Consider the following 26,436-nt stretch of genomic DNA (forward strand, 5'->3'; position numbering starts at 1 on the left):
TGTTTTGACAGATCAAAATTCTGATGTTTGTAACATAAATGACCTTCCCAAAGACCTAAAATGAGTACAGTAAGTGATGGAGATGAGTTTCAAATCTAGATTTTTCTGAGTCCAATATCTACATTCCTTGTTACTGTACTAAATTAAATTTTGCCTAAGTATAAGTGCTTAGGTATATGAGTATTCATGTGTTTCCTGTAATAGCAAGTGACTTTTAGGAGCCAATTGATAAGAGCTGAATTCTTGAGCATTTGAGAATTCTCTTTCCCATGATCCTTCCTGGGAGTAATTTTTTCTGCACTCAATTTCACTTTAGAAACATTCACCAAGAGCTTTGCACAGTGGCAGTATCATAGCCAATGAGGTTTATCTGAGGGGCGATTATTGCTAATTGAAACATTCACCAAGTGTCTACTATGGGTAAGTTTTGGCACTGGGGCTACTGTGCCTGTCAAACATAACTTGGCTATGACACATATTGTGATTTACCAAGAAAGTTCTATGCTGAAGTTTCCCTTCTGGACCTGCTCAATTTTGAAATAAAATCTATTCCTGGGTTTAGGGCTATGCAAGCAACCTTCAGTTTTGTAGGAAGCTACTTTATGTCAACAGACCTGAGTGATTTTAAGGGTTTTTTTTCTGTAATACCTTGGCTTCCCATGATTAATCAAGTCTCAAATTTCTATGTCCTTATCCGTCATTACTAGCAAGGAGATGGCATCCAGTAGAAGTGATATGATTTGCTCATATGCCATATTACTGCTGAGGGCCAAACTCCAAAGAATTCAGAATCCACTAAGCCAACTGTCATTTCCCAGGACCCATACTGCTGCTCATATTGTACCTGCATTCAAATATTGCAGTGAGAACTCATAAATGGGTTCGTTCCAGTCTCTTGTGGTAGCAAACTATCTACATTCTCTCTCAACTAAAATCAACCCTCACTTTTCAGGACAGAGGCAGTGTGTATAGTATATATAGTATAATGAATAGAAATCATTTAGGCTTTCTAATCAGACAGACTTGAGTTCAAAGTCATTACTCTTTGGAACTATGTGTAATCTCGCAGGAGTGGGTTCACCATTCCGAGTTTCAGTGCCTTATCTATAATATGAGGTGGATAATTTGTTTTTATTACCTTGCAGTATTGTTATATTAGCATTAATGCACACAAAGTATCTAGCAGGATAAGTCAGAAAAGTTGTGGGTATAAGATGTTAGTCTGATGAGAACATTAATTTTCATCATATGCATAGGTAGAAGGGGCAAGAGGGGGATAGCTGAGACTCCATATTTGTCTGTGTTTAATTTTGATGTGTGCACAAGGACTCTCTTCTGATCCTTCCCTAAGCAATATTTGTAAAGTCCTGTTTGCAATTAAAGCACAGTCCCCCCCACCCTACCCCAGGACGATTTTGCCAACTGTTTAATTTTTCCTGCAATTCAAGTCTAGTTCTTCCTTGATTGCAGCTGAAACAACTTTTCTTCCCATCTTAGTTGCTGCTGCCTTCTCCCAGGAACTTTGAACAAGGAACTGCCTGCATTGATTAGGGTACAATCTCAGAGCCAACGAAATGGTGGCTCAAAGATTGTTCCAGAACCAGTAGGAGTCCTATGCATCATTGGTGGGAAAATAAACATCTCTTGTCATATACAAATCTGTGAGTGTTTACTGCCACCCCCTAGATACTCCTCCAATGTAACATTTCTCTTCCACTTATTTCTCTTCCACTCCAGTTCCTTCTTCCCCTCACCCTCCTCACTCCCTTAGTGTAATTGTATTTTTCTAGTTGTCCTTCTGTGTAGGCTCTCAAGAGTTGAGCAGCACAAAATCTAGATGGTAACAGTCAACCTTGCTCTAATCCTTGGCTAGTTGGTGCTAGTGTTTGATTACTGTAGTTAGTGGGCATTTAAGGGTTGAGCAGCCTTAATCCCTTAAACATAGCCTGGGCTAAAGAAGGCTGGAGGGGTATAATTTTACCAGGTGTTTGCTTGCTAGGAGAAGTAGAAAGAGGATGCATGTATGGAGGGTGTTTCAAACAGGGAAATAAATAAAGGTCCAAAGCTGTGAAAAAAGTAGCAGTAGGCGGTAAGGAAAAGCACCTGAACAAGCCATGGGATGTGGCCCCTGGGATGGGGAGGCAACAGAAAGAACAGCACTCTCAATATTTTTCAGTAAAATCCTTATGGGATGCTTTTGTGCTATAATTGCAAGGCCAAGTTAATTTTTTTATTACTAGGACCTATCCAGGTCGGGGAAGAATTTCCCTTTGGGACTAACATGGTATTGCCTTCATTAACCAAGAGGATGTCAGCCAGTGGCACATTTGATTATGTCATATTTCTTTAGCAGCAGTGATAGCAAAGTTATATTGCAGATTGTCAGGAAAATAGAAATCAGGCTTAGAAATATGGACTGCTATGGATGTGAAACACGTAAAATATAAAATGTGGAAATTGAATGAAAAAAAGTCAAGCAGTCAGAGTTAGTTTGCCATGTAGTAACCTCGTGTATGTCACTTACTTCCTTGAGTCAAAATATTTTCATCTTGAAAAAAAACCAAAAAACAATAGCACTGCCTATCTTGTCTACCCTGTAGGATTGTCTTCAGAGACAAATGAGAATCTTCCAGATCTTAGTGGCCTATAAATGCTGTGTAAATTGAATCATTCTTATCACCTTAATTACTTTAACATTTAATATTAAAAATGAAGGCAAAACTGAACCAATGAGCTGTGATTCACATCACTAATATCCCACCACAAATTTCCCTTCTTCTGTCAACTGACTTGGCATAGAGTATAACTCCCAATAAGATCAATGATTTAAATCTTGCTTTTTTTCTTCCCCTGAGGGCATAACTGCTTATTCATGTCCTGTGAAACCCCAAGAGAGATTTTTAGCTCCACCATTAATTTAACCATTAGGAAAATTACTTAATTTTAAACTATTTAAAACTCAGTTTCTCCATCTATAAAATGAAGATTATCATTACACCTATCTTTTAGAGTTGTTGTTAGGATCAAAAGAGATGACCCATGTAATATTATTAGAATAGTCTTTCCCGCATAGTCAGGACTCACCAACAGCTAGAAATTCACCTGAATATTATTATTATTATTATTATTATTATTATTATTATTATTATTATTCCAGGAAGCCTGTCTCTGGCAGCCTCCTTTAACCAAATGGCAAAACTTTTCAGTTTTGTTATTTGACCAATAATTTTTCTGGAACCAAGGCCCACAACAGTTTTTTCTTTGACAGATGAAAGTCTCCTACAATCACTGCTCTTCCCTCCTTTACTCTTCCAGGTTTGGTGAGTCCTCAAACAACAGTACCTTTTAACTTCATGTGAGGCAACTTTGCACATCCAAGGACAGTCTTCTCAAAGACTCTGGGTCTATGTACTTCTTTAGGTGTTGAGTAGAGTTTCCCTTTGATCTATCATCACCAACCCTGTTCTCCAAGCCAATCCCACCCTTGAGTTACTCTTGCCTGACAACCTGCTTCTGCTCTCACAGGGCAACCACTCACACATAACTACTAGAGAATTAGTGAATTTCATATTCCCTAGACCATCAGTGCTTTAAGAAGCAAACAGAATCAACTGGTCCAGCATTAATTTCTGTCTACCCTCTTTATGACTCTTGTCAATGCTACCTCAGAAGGCTAAGAAAAATAAAAGCCATACCCACACATCCTCTATAATCTAACCACTTTCTCTCCAGAGAACTTGTTAGTGAATATATTCTTTGGTCCTGTGCAGGTCTTGAGATGGCTGTCTGTATGAGGCCAGATTGGCAGTAAGGCATCTTTCCAACTCAGGAGTAAAGATTTACTTTGAAAATACATGTAGTTGGCTGATAATGTCTTGCCACCTGTATATTCTGAAAGCTATTTAAAGCCATAATTGGAAAGGCCAATAGCGCAAGAAGCATAAAAATTGAGTCTTCATTGTTTTACTGCTTAAGTGAATTGTATCCAAATGAACTATATATTTGCAAGGTTCCTTTTTGATCTTAAGTTGCAAGAAATTTAAAATATCTCTAAAGCAGAGATCCCCAACCCTTGAACCAAGGAAATGTACTGATCTGTGGCCTGTTAGGAACTGGGGACAAGCAAGGAGGAAGCTTCATCTGTATTTACAGCCATTCTTCATTGTTCATATTACCACCTGAACTCTGCCTCCTGTCAGATCAGCAGTGGCATTAGACTCTCATAGGGTTGCAAACTGTGCATGCAAGTAATCTAGGTTGCACATTCCTTATGAAAATCTAATGCCTAATAATCTGAGGTGGAGCTGAAGCTGTGATGCTAACCCTAGGGAGCAGATGCAAATACAGATTAACATTAGCAGAAAGGTTTGATTGCACAGAGACTATAATAAATCAATTCTTTGAAGGTTCATATCAAAACCTTAGCAGTTTTGGTGGCAGAATTTATAGTGGCAAGTGAGTTGATATACTCCAATTGTACAGCTGCATCTGGTGGCAGGCTTTAAATCAGAATTTCACACTTATTTTAGTCTGCACATGGCCCACCCTTTACTTTATTTACTTGATTCTGCATTTTGGTGAGTTGTATAATTATTTCATTATATATTACAATGTAATAATAATAGAAATAAGTGCACAGTAAATGTAATGAGCTTGAATAATCCTAAAACTACCCCCTACCTTGTCTGTGGAAAAATTGTCTTCCATGAAACCAATCTCTGGTACCCAAATAGTTGGGTACCACTGCTCTAAAGGTAGAAGTCTCTAGATTTATGAGCTCATAGACATGCTCCAAAATATTTGTACAGATTGTCAATATACGCAAACTTTGGGATTAGGACATTTTGGGTGCTCTCCAAAGGAATGTAATGTTTTTCCTATTTGTGAAATCATTTACAGTACACAATTTCCTTCAAGAAATTCAACTCAAGCTCAGTTGGAAATCTGCAGATATTACCAGTCTGTGGTTTTTTCCTACTGGATAAAATAGTGGCCCCTAAGAGAAAAAAGAAATGGACTTAAATGACCCCCAAGTTAGAGCTGGCACCCAAGTCACATCATGATGGCCATCATATATATATATATATATATATATATATATGTATATATATATGTATATATATATATGTATACATATATATATGTGTATATATATATATATATGGTATTGATTGGGGGTGGACAGTAGAATTAAACAGAATCAAGGTTCAAACCATAACTCTGCTACTCACTATGATTTGGATCTAGTCATTTAACCTCTCTATGCCCCAACTCCACTTCACTCATAAGATTGTTTCTGTGGGCATCAGATGAAATAATATATGCAAAGCAAGGGAAAATAATGGCACATATAAGCCAATAGTAACTGTCTTCCTTTGAAGAGGATGGTTGAAGAGAAACTTAGATAAGAAATTCTTTCTCTACTGCTTCTAATGAGGTCCATAGCTGGAGTTAAAATAGGAATCACTGGTCTCATAGCACATAGTTAAGATAAAGAGGACATATGGGTTGCTGATGAGATCTCAGGTTTAGAAGCAGTGTGCAGAGTGTCTCAGAGAGGAGAAACATCCCTAGAATATTAGATCTTTCATCTCTGGTAGTTGATGCTCAAGGAGGAAGGGTAGGGAAGAAGCTAATTTGAAGCAGGTACTGTTTTGTCATTCTCTGGATGTTTGCAGCACAAGATAAACTAATTGGTGTCCTAACCTCTGTGTTCCTGGTTAAGTTGAGGACCAGAGTTCAAAATACCATAGTATTTTTCCTGTTGGGACTTTGTGTGACCACAGAACTTCCTTTTCTAGTCAGCACACAATAGTTTCTGTGGCAATAGAGGTCTCCCACTGACCTTCCACTTACACTGTTCTTTCACTGCATTTTATGATTCTAAGCTTTGGGCTCCTCTAAGGCTAAAAAAAAAATCCTTCTTCCCCAAATGGCAACCTTTAGTCTTGCTTGCATTAGCAAAGCTAAACCTCTATGAGGAGCCTTCCATAACTCACTTTTCCCACAAACTCTCAGTGCCCTGACCCAGCTCTTCCTCTTGATGCCAATCTGGAGTCAAGTGGTCTTCCTGCTTGTCTCCTCCCATTCCTTTCTATACCATTCCTCTGGAGCCCCAGAAGTCTTCACACATTCCAGGAGGCATTGCCAATACAGAGAAAACTCAGTAGATGTGGTTGCAGGGAACATTCACTCACTTTAGGGAGGTCAGTGAGGAGTCCCAGTACTACTGAAATAAGATGACCTAAAGCAGCCCTGGTCGACACTAACTTGCTGTTTGACTTGGGTAAGTCCAGATCCTCTTGGGGCCTTATTTTCATCATCTCTAACAGGATGGGGAGGGCTAAGATTACTCATTGCTAAGGTCAAGGTTATCACAGAAAGTTAAGAGACAGTTCTGTGGCTAGAGCACAAACTTTGAACTATACAAACTTACTCAGGGTGATGAAATGGTTTGCTTAAGGCTGCATGGCCAGTATGCAGCAAAAGCATTCAAACTTGTGTGTAGGTCTGGGAGGGTTCAGCTGAGCTCATCACCATTCCTGGATGCTGCTAATCTGAGCCAATTACCAAGAGTCAGATTACTACTTTCTGTATATTGTCAGCCTGGACCCATATTGGTCACCCCTCATCCCTTCCAAGGAATTAGTATTCCTTACTCTTCCTAGAAAACTCCAGCAATAGAAAAAACAAAAGGGAGGAGGCAGAGAGATTTGAGAAGACAGAAGCTAAGCTTCCACTTAACACTGTTCATTTCATTGGATTTCCTGCTTCTAGGTTTCTGGCTTCCTCAAAACTTACATGTGTAAGCTTTATTATCCCAGTGGACTGGTTTTAAAGTCACCATCCCTTGACATTTTTTCTTATCAGTGTAGTAACACCAGAAAAAAAGTGATATGTATATACAGAGACCCATTGCAATATAATTTGTAATAGAATAAAATTTGAAACCACTGTCCATCCATAGGGAGCTGTTTAAATAAATCACTTTATATTCATACAGTGGACTGCTATGCAAATGTAAAAAGAAATGGTACTGCTCAGCATAGACCAATACTGTAAGGGCTCCATGATTCATTAAGTATAGAAAGCAAGAATTATGCAAACAGAATCCTATGAGTTATGTGAAGAAAAAAGAATGGATGTATATATATTTGTTCATATGTATAAAATATCAAGTGAATAATAAGCAAAGAACTAATCAACATTTTTGCCCATTCAAAAAATAAATCAATACAACATAATCTTCAACTTTTCAAAGTTTCATTTATAGAAAGCAGGGACATAGGTATGTTTTGTAGTTCTTCCTTAGGACAGGAAGTAGTGAGAGAAGATTTACATGTATCTGTAGTCCTTGCAATCTTGGGCAGGAGAAAGATCTTATTTCTTAGTTGTAGGGTGACCAGCAGGTCTTGGTTTGTCCATTACTCTCCTGATTTTAGTGTTTAAACTCCTGGGAAAATTGGACAGTATTTCACCTTATTGCTTATACTTCTGCTGTAGCTCTGAGCTGGCCAGGGAGGGAAGATCCTGGTATTGGCATGAGCAGAGCTGTAGCACCTGCCTCTACAATTCACAAGGGACAAAGGATTCACAGAGTGGCAGGAATAAGCCCTGCAAGGTATTCTGATTTAACAGACAAGGAAATTGAGGCTCAGGGAGGTTAAGTGATTTGTCCAAGGTCACACAGCTAGGATGTGCTGAAGCCAATTTTGTTCTACTACTGCCACATCAACAGAACTCTGGGGAATGTAAAGCTTTCAGTGAAGCAGCAGCTTTGGCCTTTCTTAAAGTCTAAAGCACCCAAGTTGCATTTTAATGAAGTTAAATACAATTACTCTGAATCAACTTTAGCAAGCTTGGGTTGAGAAATGGCTTTCTTCCCATCACCCTTACACCTAAAGCAAAGAGAATAGATGTTCTGGGTTTTTGGACTGAAGGAGCCATAGGGCAGAAGCTAACCTCTGGCAGCTCTGCCCATAGTGGAAATCTGATTCTCATTTGGGGCATGATCAAACCTCAACTTGATTCAGATTCCCTCACCAGAGCAGAATAAGCAATTAAAACAGAAGAGCAGACAGGCATTCACAGGTAGTGTTGCATGCCATGATACTTGTCTACTTTTTGATAGGATGGGATTTATTTGGTTGTAAAATAGAGGGTTCCTTTTGCAAGGAAAATGTAGAGCATTCCCCCAAAGCCTTATGCATCAAACTTCCACCCGGCCACAAAAAAGAGTTGGAGTAGGTAACAGAAGCTTTGGGAACTTGGAAAGAGCATAGAAAAAGGTCATGACAGCAGCTGTACTTGCCCCTTTTCAATTAAGCAGCAGGCATGTGTTAATTATATAGAGAAAATTATAATGCTTTGCAAACACTGTTGACTTATTTTATAGGACATTTTATAAATATGGAGTAAGAGAAATGCTTACCTTCACTGTTAGCAATTAGTTTATTCACATTGAATTGTAAAGAGTATCAAGGAGACTACCAATACCAAGGTATAGGAGCTGCTGAGAGTAATGGATTTGAGAACTAGATTATGAAAGAGGATCCAAAATGCAACTGAATCAGAGTTTTCTAAAGTTCTAGTATTTTCTGCAAGGTTTGCTGTGGTTTTTGCAAACATGTTGTATGAACACTGTACATAAGACCCGAATTACCTATGTTTTGGAGTTCTGTGTTCTTGGGATTTGAATGAAGCCTCCTGAAATTCCTGGTGATTGAACATGGGACAACAGACTCCTTGGCACCATATTCACCCCCACTACGAAGTGGTTAGCCTTGAGAATTTAATAGTAGAGACCACAATGTTGTTTGGGTATTAATGTCAGATGAAACAGGCAGGAAAAACTAAGAGGACTGTTTGCAGTGTGTTCTGGTTTAAGAAACATCAGGAGAGAGAAAGTGTCCAGAGTCTGGAAAACAGTAGCTTGCAGAGGAATCAAACTGAGAGATGATTACCTGGAAACCAGGGGGAAACTGACAAAGAAGAACAAAAAAGTATTAGTGATACAGAAGAAATAAATCACATCACAGAGGAGAGAGGAGAACCCCTGCAGACCACACCAACACTGATGGCAGCTGGCCAGTCACCAGCCAGGAGACAAAATGAAACTACAACCTTTTTTGCTCATGGAGAACCCGAGATAACTCCCTTGGGACTGAGAGAATCAGTGGCAGTCAAAACCAGCAAGGAAAACATGAAATACTGCTCCCAGAGTGGCCTTGCACAGTCAACAGTTGGTGAGTGACCTCAGTACAGCACCTGCTGCCACAGTTGTGGAACAAGAGCTGGAGGGGTTGCAATTGTAGGGAAAGGCTGAGTGTTTGAATCTGGGTCCCAGAGCAGCCCCTTGGCTCCAAACCACACTCCACATGGTCAAGTTCCCAGAGTGGATGAGGGAAGGACAGCCATGGAGACAGCTGGCAGTTAGAGAGCAAGCTAGAGGGAGTCTCACTAAGGGCCTGGAGCTGGTGAACAGGGACCTGGCTCCTCTGTCAGAGGCAGGTTCAGCCTGAGTTACACAGAATTGGAACCTTACATTGGCACTCTGCTGAATATGGAAGTCTGCATCCAGCACCATTCTGGGGGTGGATGGGTACCTTAGACTTCCAAGATAAACAGAGGCTTGAATGCTGCTCCTTAATCCTAGGCTAAGAAAAAAAAAACCATACACCCAAAACAATAGAAAACTTTCTTTAAAAATTGTTTATTTCATTGTATTATATCTTTTAATTTTTTGCTATTTTCCTCCTTCTGTTCATTTCCCCCCACTTTTATTCTATTATTTTCCCTTTCTTCTTTTATGAGCATGTCTGTTTGTGTGTATGCTTCTCTTCCTTTTCCCTTTTTCTTCCAATATAGTTTATAGAGAGAGGGTAAGGAAATTTTGCCTGTCCCTTTATATCTCTCCTACTTTTATCTATATCTTTTCACCTGACTTCTTTGTCCTGTTTCTTATTCTTTCTCAATTTTTCTTTTCTTTCTTCTCCTCTTTTTCATTTGTCTCCATTTTTCAGTCATAGAATCTTTTCCATCCTCATTTCTAACTAGCAATTTTGTACCCAGTTTCCCTGTTATCCCCATCTAAATACATAACATACCTTTACCATCATTATGATTCTCCCCCCCCCATTCCTCCTTCCCATACCACATAGCAGAAGACTTTTTAAAAAACTTTTTTTCTTTCGCCCCCTCACCCCACCAGCATTACCCAGTGCCCAACCCACTGGGTGTTAGATTACTGATTCTATAAAATTACTCTTGAATGTTGCTTTTCAGCATTAGAGAAGACATAGCCATCACATTTAGTACATATTACCTGTGGGTCACTACTTGGGCTGCTATGATGCTTACACTATAAGCATTAATTTCTTCTCTAGGCTAAAGGGAGACCCAAAATAGGATCTCATGGTATGTTATTTTTCAACTAGCCCTGATAGATACCATTGTAATGGGTTTGCCTATTACTACTGTAGCTGGTTTGATTGCATAGAAATAATCCTGACTCAGTGGACAATTTCATGTCAATGAATCTGTCTGCTGATTCCACTATCACACCCAGGAAGAGGGACAGCAAGAGTCCCTAACCCAAAAACTCGGACTGGATCAGACTTAATGAGAAAGGCTGCAACCTGGCAAATAGAAGCCCTCAGTGTGAATTAGCTTCAATATTGCAGTGGAAGAGTCAGAGGAATTATTAGGGTGTGAGGACTCAGACTCTCTGGCATAAAAGCTACTTGAGAATCACGTATGCAATGTTTCGTTGGAGCATTTAATCTGTAATCCCATTGGAAATTTTACAGATTTAAGTTTTTGCATGATTCTCTATTTAGTAATGTGGGGTTAAGTTATGTTCTTTTATTGTTACTTCTGTTTATTAGATTGTTACTTTTGTGTATTTGTTCTTTCACTGGCTCTATTTAATAGACGTCTAGGTTCTCTCCCTTGTCTCAGCTCCATATCTAGTTTCTTCACCTTAAGCCCCTGAAACAATATGATTAACATATGCCTTTATTCTTTTTTACCAACACAAAAACTATTCCTCCCAAGTTTTAAAATTTCCCCTAATGAGTTCCCTCATAGTCACTCCTATCTTCTCTAGTATTAACCCTCGACCCTCCTCATCCTAAGTCTTTGGCTCTTCTATATCTTGCCAAGCTTATTGTCCTCCCTATCAACAGGTTCCAATAATGATGTAGCTTTCCTCAATCATAAAGTAAACCTCCTTTGTTCTATATCTCATCCTTGCTCCCACAAATATTCTCTGAAGACTCTCAATACTAACCCCTCAACTCAACTAAAAGTATCCCGATAGAATCAGACCCCACATCAATCTTTTCTTCTCATCTACTACAATTCCCCTTTCAAACCTCCCCATTAGTATCTAACACCCCTCATCCAACAACTTCCCATTCTCCTCAGGAAACCTCACCTACCTCATTGCAGAACAGCTACAAATAATAAACTGTCAGAGTGTGCATAGAGGATAGTCAAAGGGTGGAAGTATAACTGCAAGGACTATCATATAGAAATGTTGTAAAATTGAATCTGTGGATGCTGTTATAATCAGAGGTAATTCTTCTGGCAAAAAAATAGGGACTGAGATGAAATCACTTAAAGTAAATAACAGAAGGAGTGAATACTAGCACTGGAAATACAAAGCTGAAAATTATTCATGGGGAAGCAACATCTTAAAAATCTCTGTATAAGCCACAAATACTCCTCACTTCTCCAGTACTCAACATGCACTAACCCCTCCCCAGAAAAAGGAGGGGGAAAAGAGGTGTGCAAAAGGGGTTTGCATATGTATGCAAAATAAACACAGATGTACATAAGAGCATGAGGAAGCAAGGAAACACAAGATCCCTGAATTATCCCAACTCTCCCAAGGCAGAGCAAGGAGTCACAAAGGGCGAGGAAAATAAATACCAGGTAGCAGAAATTGATGAGACATTCATAGAAAGAATGAAAGAAATAGATGAGTTCAAAGAGGAAATGAACCAAATGTTCACAGAAATTTCACTCAATATGTCCCTGGTGAATTTTGGGGAAATGAGTAAAAAACTGGATGAGCTAAACAAAACAGTTCAAAATTTGAATTACAGATTCAACAAGGATATGAAATCCTTGAAAAGATGTCAAACAAAAATACCTGAAATAAAAAAACTGTATAGAATTCATAAACTGCATTAATGACCAATGCAAAGACAGTGTCTGATATTAAAGACAAAATACTGAATTACAAGGAAGAGAACAAAGAAGCTAAAAAGGAAATAAGAGAACAAGAAAAGATCACCCAGCAACTGCTATACAACAATAAGAAGGCCAATCTAAGGATAAATGGAGCTAGAGAACTAACGTGTTTACAGAAATCATAGAAGAAAATTTTTCAAATATAAGAAAAGAGTTTAAAATATAATTGATACTATAGAACACCAGGAAAAGGTGACAAAAAAAATAAGTTCACCAAGGCACATTTTATTAAATTACCCAATATCCAGAAGAAAAAAAAAACAGAATTGTAAAAGCAGCCGTGGGGGTGTGTCATACATAAAAGTAAACCAATTAGAATCACAGAAGAATTCTCACCCCAAACCCAAAAGGCCAAAAGAATTTGTAGTGAAATATGGCACATCCTCAGAGCAAATAACTTCCAACCCAGATTAATTTATCTAGCATAGCTATCCTTCAAAATAGATGAAGGAAGAAGGTATTTCCATAAAAAGACGAGCTCAAAAGATATATGTGTTCTAAACCAGCTCTTGAGAAAATACTTAAGAATAATCTCAAGAGAAGTAACAAAATTGACACAGCTAAAAACACAGAACAAACTAGTGTGATCAAAGGATAAATAGCAACTAAAAGAAAAAAGCCAGGAAAAGAAAAACAACGGATTTACCAACAGATAAAGAAAGCAATGATAGTTTCCTATTTCAAAGTAAATAACACATTTCAGTAATATCTCTAAGTGTTAATGACTTCAACTCTTCAATTCAAAGACATAGAATGGCAGACCAGATTAAAAAATAGAATCCAACACTCTGCTGCATTCACGAAACTCATCTAATCCAAAAAGATATTCACAGACTAAAAATTAAAGGGTGGAAAACAACATTTATTACACCAGGACTGTGAAAACAAGCAGGGGTAGCAATTCCAATACCAAACATGGTCAATTTCAAGCTAAAACTGATTAGCAGGACAAAGAAAGTCACTACATACTAGTTAAGGGAACCATCCAACAAGAAGAGATAACATTGATAAACATATATAGTGAATACTGGAGCACTTATCTTCATAAAAGAATAACTGCTGAAATTAAAAGATCAAATAAACACTGACACAATATAGTAGGGGATTTAGAGATAGACCAATTAAACAAAACACCAATAGAGAAATATTAGAGCTGAACCACACCCTTGAACATATGGACTTAATAGATATATACAGAGTATTCCACCCCACTAAAACAGAGTATACATTATTTTCAGCAGTACTGATAATTTTTCCAAAATAGATCACATACTAGTCCACAAAGCCTGCTAAGGTAAATACAAAAGAATTGAAATTACACCATTCATACTATTAGACCACTGGACAATGAAAATAAAAAGCAACGTCAGAAGACATTTTGGAAAAGGGAAAATCTCCTGAAAATGAACAACATGTTCCTTAAAAAACAGTGGATCACAGAAGAAATTTTAAAATTTCTGGAAGTTAATGATAATGATAGTACAACTCACCAAAACTTCTGGGACACCACAACAGCAGTTCTAAGAAGAAAATCCAGCACAATCAACGCTCACATTAGGAAAACAGAGCAAGCTCAAATAAATAGCCTTATAAGAAACTTTAAGATATTTGAGAAACAACAACATAACAACCCAAAACCAAAATTAAGGAGAGAAATTACAAAGATGAGAGAGAAAATCCATGAACTTGAGACTAAAATTAAAGTAACAAATCAAAGCAATGAATCAGAGATGGTCGTTTGAAAGAATAAATGAAATAGATTACCCCTTAGGCCAGATTCACCAAGAAAAAGAGACAAAAGATTCATATCAATGCAATTAGAAATGAAAACAGGAAAATCACAACAGACACTGTCAAAACTGCTTCAAAAATTATATTCCAACAAATTACCAAATTTTGAAGAAATAGACAGATTCATAGACACATAAAAACTACTAAAACTAATCCATGAAGACATAAATATGCCTAACAACCCAATAACAAACTATGAAATTGACTCAGTAATAAATAATCTAGCAACTAAAAAAAGTCCAGGATCTTATGAATTCACTCCTGAACTCTACAAAACTTTAAGAATGTTATATCATAAATACTCCTCAAGGTCTTCAAAGAAATTGAAAGGGGTAGAGTGCTCCCAAATTCATTTATGGATGATAGTATCACCTTGATCCTAAAACCAGATACAGACCTAACCAAAAAGTAAACTATGGGCCAATCTTCTTAATAAATATAGATGCAAAAATCCTCAACAAGACATTAGCAAATAGAAGGCAACACATTATCAAAAAGACCACACATCATCATCAAGTAGGTTTCAACCCAGACATGCAAGGATGGTTCAACATATATAAATCAATAAATGTAATGTATCATGTAAACAGAAGAAAGATAAAACCATATAACCATATCAACAGATGCTGAAAAGACATTCAACAAAAATTCAACACCCCTTTATGATAAAAACCCTGAAGAAAACAGGTATAGAAGGGCCTTACCTGAATATGATAAAAGCTATTTTATGACAAACCAATAGCCAGCATTATACGAAATGGGGTAAAACAAAAAACATTCCCTGTAAAATCATGTGCAAGACAAGTATGTCCACTATCATCTCTTGTGTTCTACATAGTACTTGAAATGTTAGCCAGAGCAACCATGAAAGAGAAAAAATAGTACTTGAAATGTTAGCCAGAGCAACCATGAAAGAGAAAAAAAATAAAGAGATACATATAGGAAAGGAAGAACTTAAATTATCATTATTTGCAGATGACATGATACTATACATAGAAGACCCAAAGAACACCAAAAAAATCTTACAATTAATAACTAACTTCAGCAATTTAGCAAGATACAAGATCAACACACAAAAATCATTAGTATTTGTTTATAACAATAATGAACTCAATGATAAAGGAATTATGAAAAAATACCATTCACAGTAGCTTCAAGAAAAATCAAATACCTAGGAATTAACCTAATCAAAGAAGTGAAAGATGTCTACAAAAAACACAACAATACTCTGAAAAACATTGAAGAGGACATCAGAAAATGGAAAGATATCCACTGCTCCTGGATAGGTATAACCAATCCTGGATAGGTATAACCAATACTGTCAAAATGCCCATACTCCCGAAACTATTAAACAGATTCAAGGAGACTCAATCGAAATACAAACAGTATAGTTTACAGATCTAGAGAAAACAATCCTAAAATTCATATAGCCAGAAGAGATCCAGAATAGTAAAAGCAATTTGGGGCAACAAGAACAAAGCAGGAGGCATCACATTACCTGACTTCAAGCTATACTACAAAGCAATAGTGATAAAAACAGCATGGTCCTGGAACTAAAACAGATACCTGGATCATTGGAACAGAATTGAGGTTACAGAAACATCCCCAGATACATTCAGCTATTCAATCTTTGAGAAAGGGAGTCAAAAGCATATATTCATTTGTAGGAAAATGGGCATACCTAGAAAATATAATGTTGAGTGATGTCAACCAGACACACAAGTTTAAATACCATATGGTATCTTTCACTTGAGTGAGTGAGGCAAAGTACAAACAACAAGAATAATAAAGGATGGATAGAAGGGGACAAGGGGATGGGTCTCTTGCAATAGGGAAGAGGACCAAGGGAACAAAGGTGAGGAGTGAGGAAGGGCAGAAGGAGAAATAATTAGAAAAAGATATGCCATGTGCAGGATCCTAATAACTTCAATTAATGTAAACATTATATGTCATAACATGAGCTAAGATTAATATCAGAAGAATGATAAATAGGATAGGAGAGCTAGAGAAGGAGGGCAAGGAAGTGGGAAGGGGAAGGGAATTTTTTAAAAAAGCTATAGTGTATACATGTAACCACTCCCCAAGATTATTGTAAACTATGTGAACTGCAAATGTGTGCTAATAAAATAAAAAGTAAAAAATAAAAAGGGAAACATCAGGTGGTAGGTGGCATGACAGTTCAATATGGATAAGGGTCCTGTACCCTTTCCTAACTTCTTCCTATCTGCTCCATTGAAGGTTTTGGCCACAGGAATGTGACAGCTTGGACCAAGGAGATTATCAGTATGTCCCATTTTATGAAATAGTTAGTTGTCTGCAAAGGGGCCACCAAGTAAATTTTCCCATAGAGTCTCATTCCACATTGTCTTTCATAATAACCTCAGAAATGCCTTCTTCTGACAGATATTTTGCCCAAAATGTAGTCTTCAAAGTGCAAAAAATACATGGACTACCTTACTTATGAGGAAATATTTCATATTCCTTCGTGATGTCATAAATATAAAAATATGTGAACAAGCCATATAAAAAACTAAGTTCAGAATGTCTTTCATAAGAAAAAATTGCATTAGAAGATGCCTTTCATTACCAACTTCAGAGGGCTGCTGAGAAGATTCTATAATAAAAATTAAAAATTTTTATTAATGCTAAGTGCTATATACATATGAATTCTAATTAGTCTTCCAATCTTGGGCAGTCATTTTTTAAAAAAACAGGAGAACTTCCCTCTCTCTCACCGGGAAACATTAGCTCTTTAGAAAAATGAGGCTTACTATTTGCCTTTTGGAAGGAAGGTCACTAACTGTTCTAGTACTGAGTATTAAGGCTCATTCATCCACAGAACATTTTCTAATTCTTAGCTTTCTATCATCTTGTCTTTTCTGACAAAGTTTGGTTGGGGGTTGGGTGGAGTTTGTGCTCATTCAGTCCTGTACATGCTCATTAACCAGGCAATCCCTGTATTGTTGTCCTGCGGAGAGAAATCATAGAGGTCAACAGCATCTTGGAACTGTGGATCTTTGACTACAGTAGCGGAAATGCCCCAGCCTCAGATTTACCATCTGGAAATTGGAGCCGACACTCCACATGGTTGTGTTGATGGGGCAGAGAGATGTTATCTGCAAGAGGCCAGGAACTGCAGAAGAAGAGGCAAGGGCTTATCCTACAGTGCGTTTGTTTGTGGGTTGTGTTTGATTGCTTCTTCCAGTTTTTCTCTCAGGTGCTTGTTCAATTTAGTACCACCAAGCAGATAGAAGTTGTTCTGCATGGATTTATTTTATTGACTTGAAGAAATCCATTGATTGAGTGATTTTCTAGCTTCCGTCTGTTCAAACTTGCTCCCTGAGGCTGCTTATTGGGTTTTAAAATGAACAACTGTTTATTTAGAAATAGTGATTGGGTTAGTAGGCAAGATGCCCTGAAGGGGGCCAGAATTTAGAAAGAAAGAGAGTACAAGCACTTCACCTTCTCTGAGATTCAGGTTTGGAAATTTGTAGATGTCCAGAGTTGATGATATAGAGACTGTGTTTAGAACTTATGAAACATTTACTATGGCATTCTAACCCTTCTCCCTGCTGTAGAAAGAGCATATCAACGTTCTTCTCTCCACAACTTGGTAATAGATGTCTGACATGTACAGGCTCCGAACTTGCACACTGCAAGCTCCTCTGATGTGACAGAAGTTACAGTTCAGAAGTTTCAAATCAGTTGCTTGTGAGCCAACTGGGACTTGGAAACATGCTTCATTTTGCCCTCAAAAGATTTTTTAAAAATTTAAATTAGTTGCTAACATTTCAAAATTACAAATCCTCACACAAAATCCTGGATTATGAATTATGAATAAATCTTCTATAAACATTTATGGGCAGATTTTTGTATGGGCATAAGGTTTCAATGATTTGGGGTAAGTACTAAGGATTGCAATTGCTGGCTTTTATGTTTGATTTTTTAAAGAAACTGCCAAATTGGCATCACCATTTTGTATTCCTGGCAGCAGTGAATGAGAGTTTGTGTTGCTCCACACCCTTGTCAGCACTTGGTATTATCAGCGTTAGCCATTTTAGTAGATGTGTAATGGTTGTTGTAGTTGTTGTATAATGTTCAAACATTTTATCTTTTTTATTAATGCATATTAGTAGGAGAGACTAGTGATGGCTTTTAGGGGGAATTGATACATGAATATAGCATGTCTTGATCATTTTCAATCTTTTTACCACCCCTCTCCCTTCCCTTCCTCTTTCTCCATGACCACCTTTCCCGTTTTCAAGAGTTTACCTTCCAGTATGTGTGTATGCATATATGTATGTTGCATATTTTAGATTTCTCATATAAGAGCTGGAGACCATTATGTTAAGCAAAATAAGCCAAACTCAGAAAGCCAAACAAACTGTTAGTTTTCTTTGTGGTTGCTCTAGGACTTAAAATATACATTTTAACTTGTCAGAATCCACTTCAAATTTATATAAGTTAGAGTGCAACAGAGTAACTGGACTCTTACATAGCTCTACCATCTTGAATGGTCCCTTGACTGGTGGAATTTACCTGGGGGTGGATGCTGGGTTATTGAGAATGGACTCTGGATAACTATTGTTATTCAAGATGGTTTGCTGAAAAGATGGGGTCTAGAGGTGGACAAAATCGAAATTTGAAAAATAATCACTTTCCTTTCTTGGCAAATGACTAAGCTAAAATCTGAGTCCTCTTGGGCTATCATATTCACAGGTTATGAAATGGGGGATCTTAGTTTATTGGTCTATGGCTGACAATGCCTGAAAAATAGATTCTTTAAGTGTGATGCTTTTCAGAAGAGAAAGTAGTTGTGTAGATGTTTACCAGTCTGAAATACAAGGGTTTAAACTGAAAATGAAGGAAAAGAAAAGTATCCTATCAAGAATTGTAAAATAGACTAGACAGGGGGCATTATATATGACAAAATAAAAACAGTGATGGAAGTATTCAATAATTAACAGAATCTGGGCCTGGTGGCACTCACTAACTCTAACCCTAATTCCCAGTACTCAGGAAGCTGAGGCAAAAGCGAGTTTAAGGGCGGCCTGGGCTACAGAGCAAGTTCAAGGCAAGCCTGGATAATGCAAAGTGACCTTGAATTGAAAAATGACAGAGTTAATGGCCAGGTGAGGTGATGTGTCCCTGTAGTACCAGCTACTCAGGAGGCTGAGGCAGGAGGATCTCTTGAGTCCAGGAGTTCAGGGACAGCCTGGGCAACATAGCCAGATACAATTAAAAAATGATAGAGAACTCAGTAATTTGGACATAGGGCAGAAATAATGGATGTGGATTCAACTTTACTGAGCAGTTAAACATTTGGATTTAAGTCTTTATGAGAAAGTGATAAATATGACTTCCTAGGTATCATAAAGACTTAGTTTGGATGAGTATATGGCATAGGCAAAAGGATTAGGATAGTGGAAATCAAATACCATTATTAGTAGTGTATATTATGGGGCACCTGACCAGAGAAAGGAAAAGAACCGTATATTCTTCATGCTTAGACAAAAGTTATTTTCCTATTGATGACTCAATTTCAGCAATTTAAAAATAATTTATCACTCTCCATGCTACCTCCTCCTTTCCCATAAAATCTTACTGTTCATTTTGTCCTGAAACTTAGGGAGCATCATTTTGCATTTCAAGGGTGGGATGGTAACCTTGAAACTCTCATAAGTATTCAAGAGGACTCAGGTAAATTGTAATTGTTTATGAACTGATTTTTCAGTTGACATATAGGGGCCCTGTTCATTGGTACTATCTAATTGATTAGAAATTGAACAAAGTATATAGATGTTTGTGTGTGTATAGGAAAATGGGAATAGCAAAGAATTGTCTACATTACGGCCCCCAACTCAAATGCCTACTGGAGTCAGGTAATCCATCTGAAAAGGGCAGCTGTTAGATAGTTCTAACAGATTATTGCATTGTGAGCATGTAAGCCTAATGTTACTGGATGTTCTGATTGTTTTTCAGAGAAACAGAACATCTGAATTTTAATGCGGTCTTCTGCTTTTAAATATTATGAACCAGTTAAAACCTTTGATAAACATTAGGCAGGCCATTAAAAAACACCTTTATAGACACTCAGTAGTGAATTCTGTTTTAGATGATGGAAGAAGTCATGATACAGCCCTAATTTGATGGTTTAAATTGCCTCTTTGTCCAGTAACTATAGGTTTGTTTCTAGCTTGACAGGGGTGAGTATTTCTCCCAAATGGCAGTCTTGCATGTTAATCTGTATCTTATGACATAACTGAAAATGTTCTTAATGTTGAAAATGGTAAGTGTACATGGTTGCTTGGTTGGAGTCAATCTGTTCTGGAAATAAGTGGAAAATCATTGCTCAGACTAAGAGATATATATATAAAAAGAATCAGAAGATAGCTGTCTTTTGGTGATCTTTTTATGTGCTTGATCCCTCACCAGACCATGAGTCCTCTGAATGCCCTGATAAGGAATTCATATTTGACTCCAAATGTGCTGGGAAGCTGTTGGAGGCTTCTGGACAGGGAAAGGATATAATCTAACCTCATATTTTAAAAGGGTCACTCTAAAAGGACTTACAAGATCCTGTCTAATGCAACAACTGGATGCTTTGAAAAATCAACATTTACTGAATATTATAGTGATGTCTTGGTTGTCAAACTAAATTTGTTCCAAATTCGTGTTTGAACACTGAAAAATTTGAGAACTGAACATATTTTTCCCATAAGAAATAATGAAAAACCAAATAATTGATTCTGAGGCCCCAAAATTACACTTATAAATTTATTTTTCTAGGACTTTAAATTTCACAATGATTTCTTTCATTAACTATCATTGTTCTCACAATATTCCTCTTAGCTTTATTGTAGATATCACTAACTTTCTTTGGAGCCATGCTTATATTTTATGCAAATAAAGCACCCAAAAATCACAGTGATGAATATTGTAATGCACTAACACAAGCACTATATGTTGTCTGGATGAGAGCAACACTTAGACTAAAGCGTCACCGCTTTGTGCCCATGGCGAGATGTGATGTATGACTCACTCCTCATCTGTACAGGCTTTTTCAAGTCAGATTTTCGGTTTGACTGTCAAGCAAAGTTATGAACACCAAGCAGATTTTTTTCAAACTTTGCTGTTTGAGTAGTGGAAAGTTTGAACTTGAAATCATTCTACAACCAAGATATCACTGTACTTTTGTATTTATGTGTTCATGGTTCTCCCTGCCAGCTTCTACCACAAATGGAGATATTTTCCATGGTTCTTGGGCCATGTATCCTAAGAAACTTGAAGCCTTTATTTTTTTATGTTATGCAAGGGAAACCAATGACTTTCTGAATGAACTAATTTTCTTGGGTGCTTGTCTGGCCTATGGGCCATTTCTCAGATATGTGAGAGATATCTTTCCATTTGACTGAACAAGTGATATGGTCTTGCAAACTGATCTAACTAATCAATGGCTATGATTCCGTCTTTCAGAAGATACTGAAGGAAGGACCACTGCTGAAGAACTGTAGCTCCTTCAAGAGATGGAAGCTTAGATACTTTATGGTTCAAGGGCAGCAACTCTACTTTGCACACCATGCCTCGGTAATATATAGAATCTTATCAAGTGAGTTAGTTGGTGGGTACCAGGAAATGTTTGGATGGGGGAGATGGCCAATTGGTAAAGACATGCTAGCAAACATTAGGGTCGAAATTGAAACCCTCTACTCTTCAATTTATCCTTTGGGCCAAATGGGGGACAATTTTCTCCCCTGTCCCTTTTTTACTTCTCTTTCTTTCATAGATTTCCCAGTTAACACCCAGAGCCAACTACATAATTTATGGGGCCCAGTACAAAATGAAAGGGCAAGATATTTTTTACAGAAACCAGGAGGAACTAATATATAATGCTGGGCATTTATGCTAAAATATAAAGCAATTTTTATGGTATTTTAAATTTTGATATATAATGTCATTCTAAGTAAAAGTAGAATAAATTCTAATTACTGATAATTTTATCATTCATTTGTACATTGTCCCATGCTAATTTTAAATGCAAATATAAGAACATTTAACTCCTGTGAAGAATCACCAAAATTATACAATTTGTATTAGTAGCTCATACATATATATGAATTTTGTTCTCCTTAGTATACAAAACTGCACAAAGCTAGGTCAATTGTTTTTGTTTCACTTTATGATACTTGCACATTCTATCAAGATTTTCTATGATTGACCAACACAGTTAAGTAACATGAGTAAGAAAGAATACTATAACAAGGCTCCTTAGTTGTTCACATTTGCTACAACTCCATTACCTTTTTTCTATGTTTGCAGCAATTTCTCATTCCAACAGAAAATGTGGCTTCTCAGGGTTGTCAGTAAACCCTCTTTATTCAGCTTACCTTGTACTTGTTTTGAATTTTGCTCAACTTCCACACACTATGGGTTCACTGGAATTCTATGCTCATAGACATCATAAATATAAATGCAATGACAGGATGAGGGGTGGGCCTGCATATGTACATATCTCCTTTGCTCCATATAAATGACTCACTGTCTCACTGGATTTCATTCACAAACACAAGCTCAAAGATAAAAATTTTTAGAATTTTAAGGTGGCAATAATAGGGCATTAAACCAAGTATAGCATCCTTCTGAATATGGGGTCCTATGTGACTACACAGGTTGCATACTGGTGAAACCACTCCTGTCTATATTGGAGTACTGATTTTTTGCTTCTGGATATATAGTATCTACTATGTCCAATGTTCAAGGAGATATAGACCTCAAAATAGATGCAAGGAACATGGTTAAAGGTGGCCATCCAAAATGACAGGAGCTAATAGCAGAGTCTGTACTACTAGGTCCCTAGCTAGACCACATCCCATTATTGTCTCCAGAATTAACCTTCCCTAGCATTTGCATAATTTTGAACTGACCAATCCAAGTCTTTCTATAAATCTACAAAAAATTTGAAAAAAAATTGTGTTTTGGTTTAGTTGTTTGTTTTTTATTTGTCACATGATACATGCACAAAAATTATATTGCTAAATAAATTCAAGCCATCAAGATAAATAATTGGATCATAACTGCCCAAAATGCCTGTTAGTGTACTGTATATATGTATTTACCTTTTATTGTCTCTTTGCCTCATTAACCCAATGGTTCCTTGTCCTTCTCCCTGTTATATTTTTGCAGTTTGCCCACTTTGAAACAATTGATCTGTCTCAGGTCATCTTGGCAGAAACCAGCTGTGCAAATCTTTGCCACAGTTTTTGTGTAAGTAAGATTGGGAATGACTAAATGAATAGGGGTGGAAGCTAGCTGAGAAGAAGGGTTGCCATACCCACTTGTTTCCTCTTTGAACATCAGATTTCACAAGTCTCCTGTGACCAAAGTATTATTATTTATTCAACCTTTTTCTACCAGCCCACCTGTGGAGAGGGGGTGTGACTCTGTTCCCTATTACCAGCCTACTATAAAGGGAGGCTGATTTTAGGGACCAGGGGGAATGTGACTATTACAAAAATTAGTCAGCTCTCCTAGTAAATGTGATTTAGAAGAGCATCTTTGGGAGGGTTTCAAAAGACTGCTACTATGTAATAGAAAACATAGGGATAATTGAGTTACATGATATTTTCTCCTTTGATAATGTAGATAAGAACTTTAGTCCAAAGTGAAATTTACCTAATGCTAAGAGTACCTCAAAGAAAGTGGAGGATTTTCTAAGGAAGTGTTCAAAGGCTTAGTATACCTGAAAGGGCATGTGACTTTTGTCATTCAAATGAATCCAGACCAGAAAACTCACTGAAAAAGAGCAAATCCATTTTCCCAGAAATCTTCCCATCTCATGCCAAAACTGTCTTTTTCCAACCACAGCAGTGGGTTATAGACTAGGCTACTCTTCAGACAGGGTATGGTATGTATCAGACAAAAAACACTCTGCTTCCGTGGGTGGTCCATGTTCCATTCTGTTTTGAAAGAAGAGCAGCTGGATCCAAGGAGACCTCTCACTCATTACATGACAGTGACCCAGGGTAAAACTGAGGTTTCTATTAATTGGTCCCCAAATACTGAACTTCCAAGTAAGAAACCTACAGGTTGGTCTCCTTTCTACAAAGAAATCACAAGGGCTAGGCTGCATTTTAGACAAATGAAAGCACAGAGGCATTGCCCTTTAGGCCCAACTAAGAATAGGTTTTGATGAAAGGAATGGTTGTGATCACAGTCCCAACTAGCTCCCATAGCCATCTACAGTAGAAGCATGCTGTGCAACATGCAATGTGGGAAATAAATTTCTTGATGTGGTGAGTTCTAGTCCCAAGATTTGAGGCACCAGTAGTAAAAGTAAAGAATTGAAACAGTTGAAACAATGACTGATGACACAGATATCCATGCTCCCTCCTCCCTTCTGGGAAAAGATCAAGTTCTTTCCTGATCTCCATCTGCTAAACTCTCAATGTAGATTTCTTATTATTCCTGACTGGGTTCTTGCACTGAGCACAATTGAGAGACTATTGTAAACTTGTCTTATGAAATGAGAAAAACATCAATCCCCATCTCATAGTGATGTAATGCAGATTGAAATAATATAATCAAAGGGCTTTCAAATAATTCTTGGAACATGGGAAGTGCCATTATAGTCTTAATTATTACGATTATCTTTATTATTGTTTTGGATAGGCATCTAAGAAGCTGTGAGTGGCCATGGGGACCTGTGTCTTATATTTAAGAAATGGCTTGGTTTGTGCTTGGTAGATCTATCTACTTCCTCAGAGAGTTTACAGACACAGTTGTGGGGAGGGCCAATGTTGTGTGAAGTGAGAACCAGCTAATACGATGCCTTTTTGTTTAGCTTATCACACCTCAACGAAAAGTCACCCTGGCTGCACCTAACAGGAAAGACATGGAAGAATGGATTAACATCATAAAAACTGTCCAACAGGGAGAAATTAATAAGGTAAGGAAATAGAAATTGCACACAACTTTCATGAGTAAATACTCAATTGATTGCATTAGTTAAGCCATAATTCAAACAGAGAAATAATAAAATGGAGTCAAGGACAATCTGGTCAGGAAATATAGATAGATAACTTTAGGAAACCTGTTTAACTACTCATGAACGTTAGTAATTCTCTTAGACTTATACTCTGGCGACTGTGGTTTAGATACCTCTGTATACATCCGCTTGATATGTAGATGTCAGTGCATACCCAGTGAATGAGGCATTTAAGAAGTATGTGAGCAGCTAACTTAGATCCACTTACATGTTAGGAATGTTGCCATCAGCAGTTTGTGCTTGGGTTTCCGGAATGACTATGGTAATATTTAAGAAAACTGAGGCTCAGAAAGAAGAAGGAACCAAACCAAGATGAAATATCTACTCAGTAGCAAAACCAGGATTTGGACCCAAGCTGTGTGATCCCAAAGCTTATGCTCTCTTTTTTTTTTCTTTATTAAATTCTTTTATTGGTACATTGTAGGGATACGACCCAATTACATTTCTCATTGGGAATTGTACCTTTACATAATGCATGTTGGTTCTTATTTTTTCCCCATTCCTAGCCCTCCCTTCACCCCCTCCACCCTTCCCTATTTACAAAGACTTTATTTCCATGTTTTCCATTTCTCATCATTTTTCTTTTCCCTTCTTTCCTTTCCCCTGACCCTCCCACTACCCCTATCACTTTGGACCTTTTCTTCCTATTTTGCATTATCGATTATTTATTCTAATCATTGGTACATTTTAGGTATACAATATAATGACATTCATCATTGGAAATTTGCATCTTTACATAGTCTCTCTTGGTTCTTATTTTTCACCCTTGCCCAGCGCTCCCTTTAACCCCTCCATTCCTCCCTATTTACAAAGATTTTGTTCCTATTTTTCCATTTTCTCATATTAATCCCATTCCCTTCTATCCTTTCCCTAGCCCTCCCACTTCCTTCCCCTTTGTCCCTTTTCTTCCTATTTCACATTACCTATTATACATTTGGTCCTTATTTACACTTTCAGTTTCTCACACCAGAGAAACTATTCAGTATTTATTCATGTGTGTCCTATTTATTTCACTTAAGAGTATCACCTCAATGTGCATCCACTTAGCTATAAATGTCTCTAATTTCTCATTTTTTATGGCTGAGTAGTACTCCATTTTATTTTAAAAAACCACATTTTCTTTGTCCAGTCTCCAGTTGATGGGCATTTGGGCTGTTTCCAAGTTTTAGCTATCACAAACTGTGCTGCTATGAACATGGGTGCACATATATCACTGTGGCATGATTCTTTTAATTCTTTGGGGAAGATCCCCAACAGGGGAATAGCAGGGTCAAATGGGACTTCCAGTCCTAGTTCTTTGAGGTATCTCCATACTGATTTCCACAGTGCTTGCACCAGTCTAC

The 26,436-nt window shown here is 37.4% G+C and overlaps 1 protein-coding gene and 1 pseudogene across 2 annotated transcripts in view; both read left to right on the plus strand.

The window, feature by feature from the left end:
- Nucleotides 1–26,436, plus strand: part of Dgkk (diacylglycerol kinase kappa) — a 175,210-nt gene that overhangs the window by 35,380 nt on the left and 113,394 nt on the right. For both annotated transcript variants that reach the window (XM_021250013.2, XM_004872012.3), the window contains 3 exons: nucleotides 21,526–21,636; nucleotides 23,233–23,313; nucleotides 24,890–24,994. In XM_021250013.2, coding sequence (XP_021105672.1) covers nucleotides 21,526–21,636; nucleotides 23,233–23,313; nucleotides 24,890–24,994 — 297 coding nt within the window. The remainder of the gene's footprint in view (nucleotides 1–21,525; nucleotides 21,637–23,232; nucleotides 23,314–24,889; nucleotides 24,995–26,436) is intronic.
- LOC147824380 (U4 spliceosomal RNA) lies at nucleotides 331–444 on the plus strand (annotated as a pseudogene).

This window comes from Heterocephalus glaber, unplaced genomic scaffold, assembly GCF_053883595.1.
Source record: "Heterocephalus glaber isolate CG9 unplaced genomic scaffold, H.glaber_assembly_v1.0 deba00001546, whole genome shotgun sequence".
NCBI lineage: Eukaryota > Metazoa > Chordata > Mammalia > Rodentia > Bathyergidae > Heterocephalus > Heterocephalus glaber.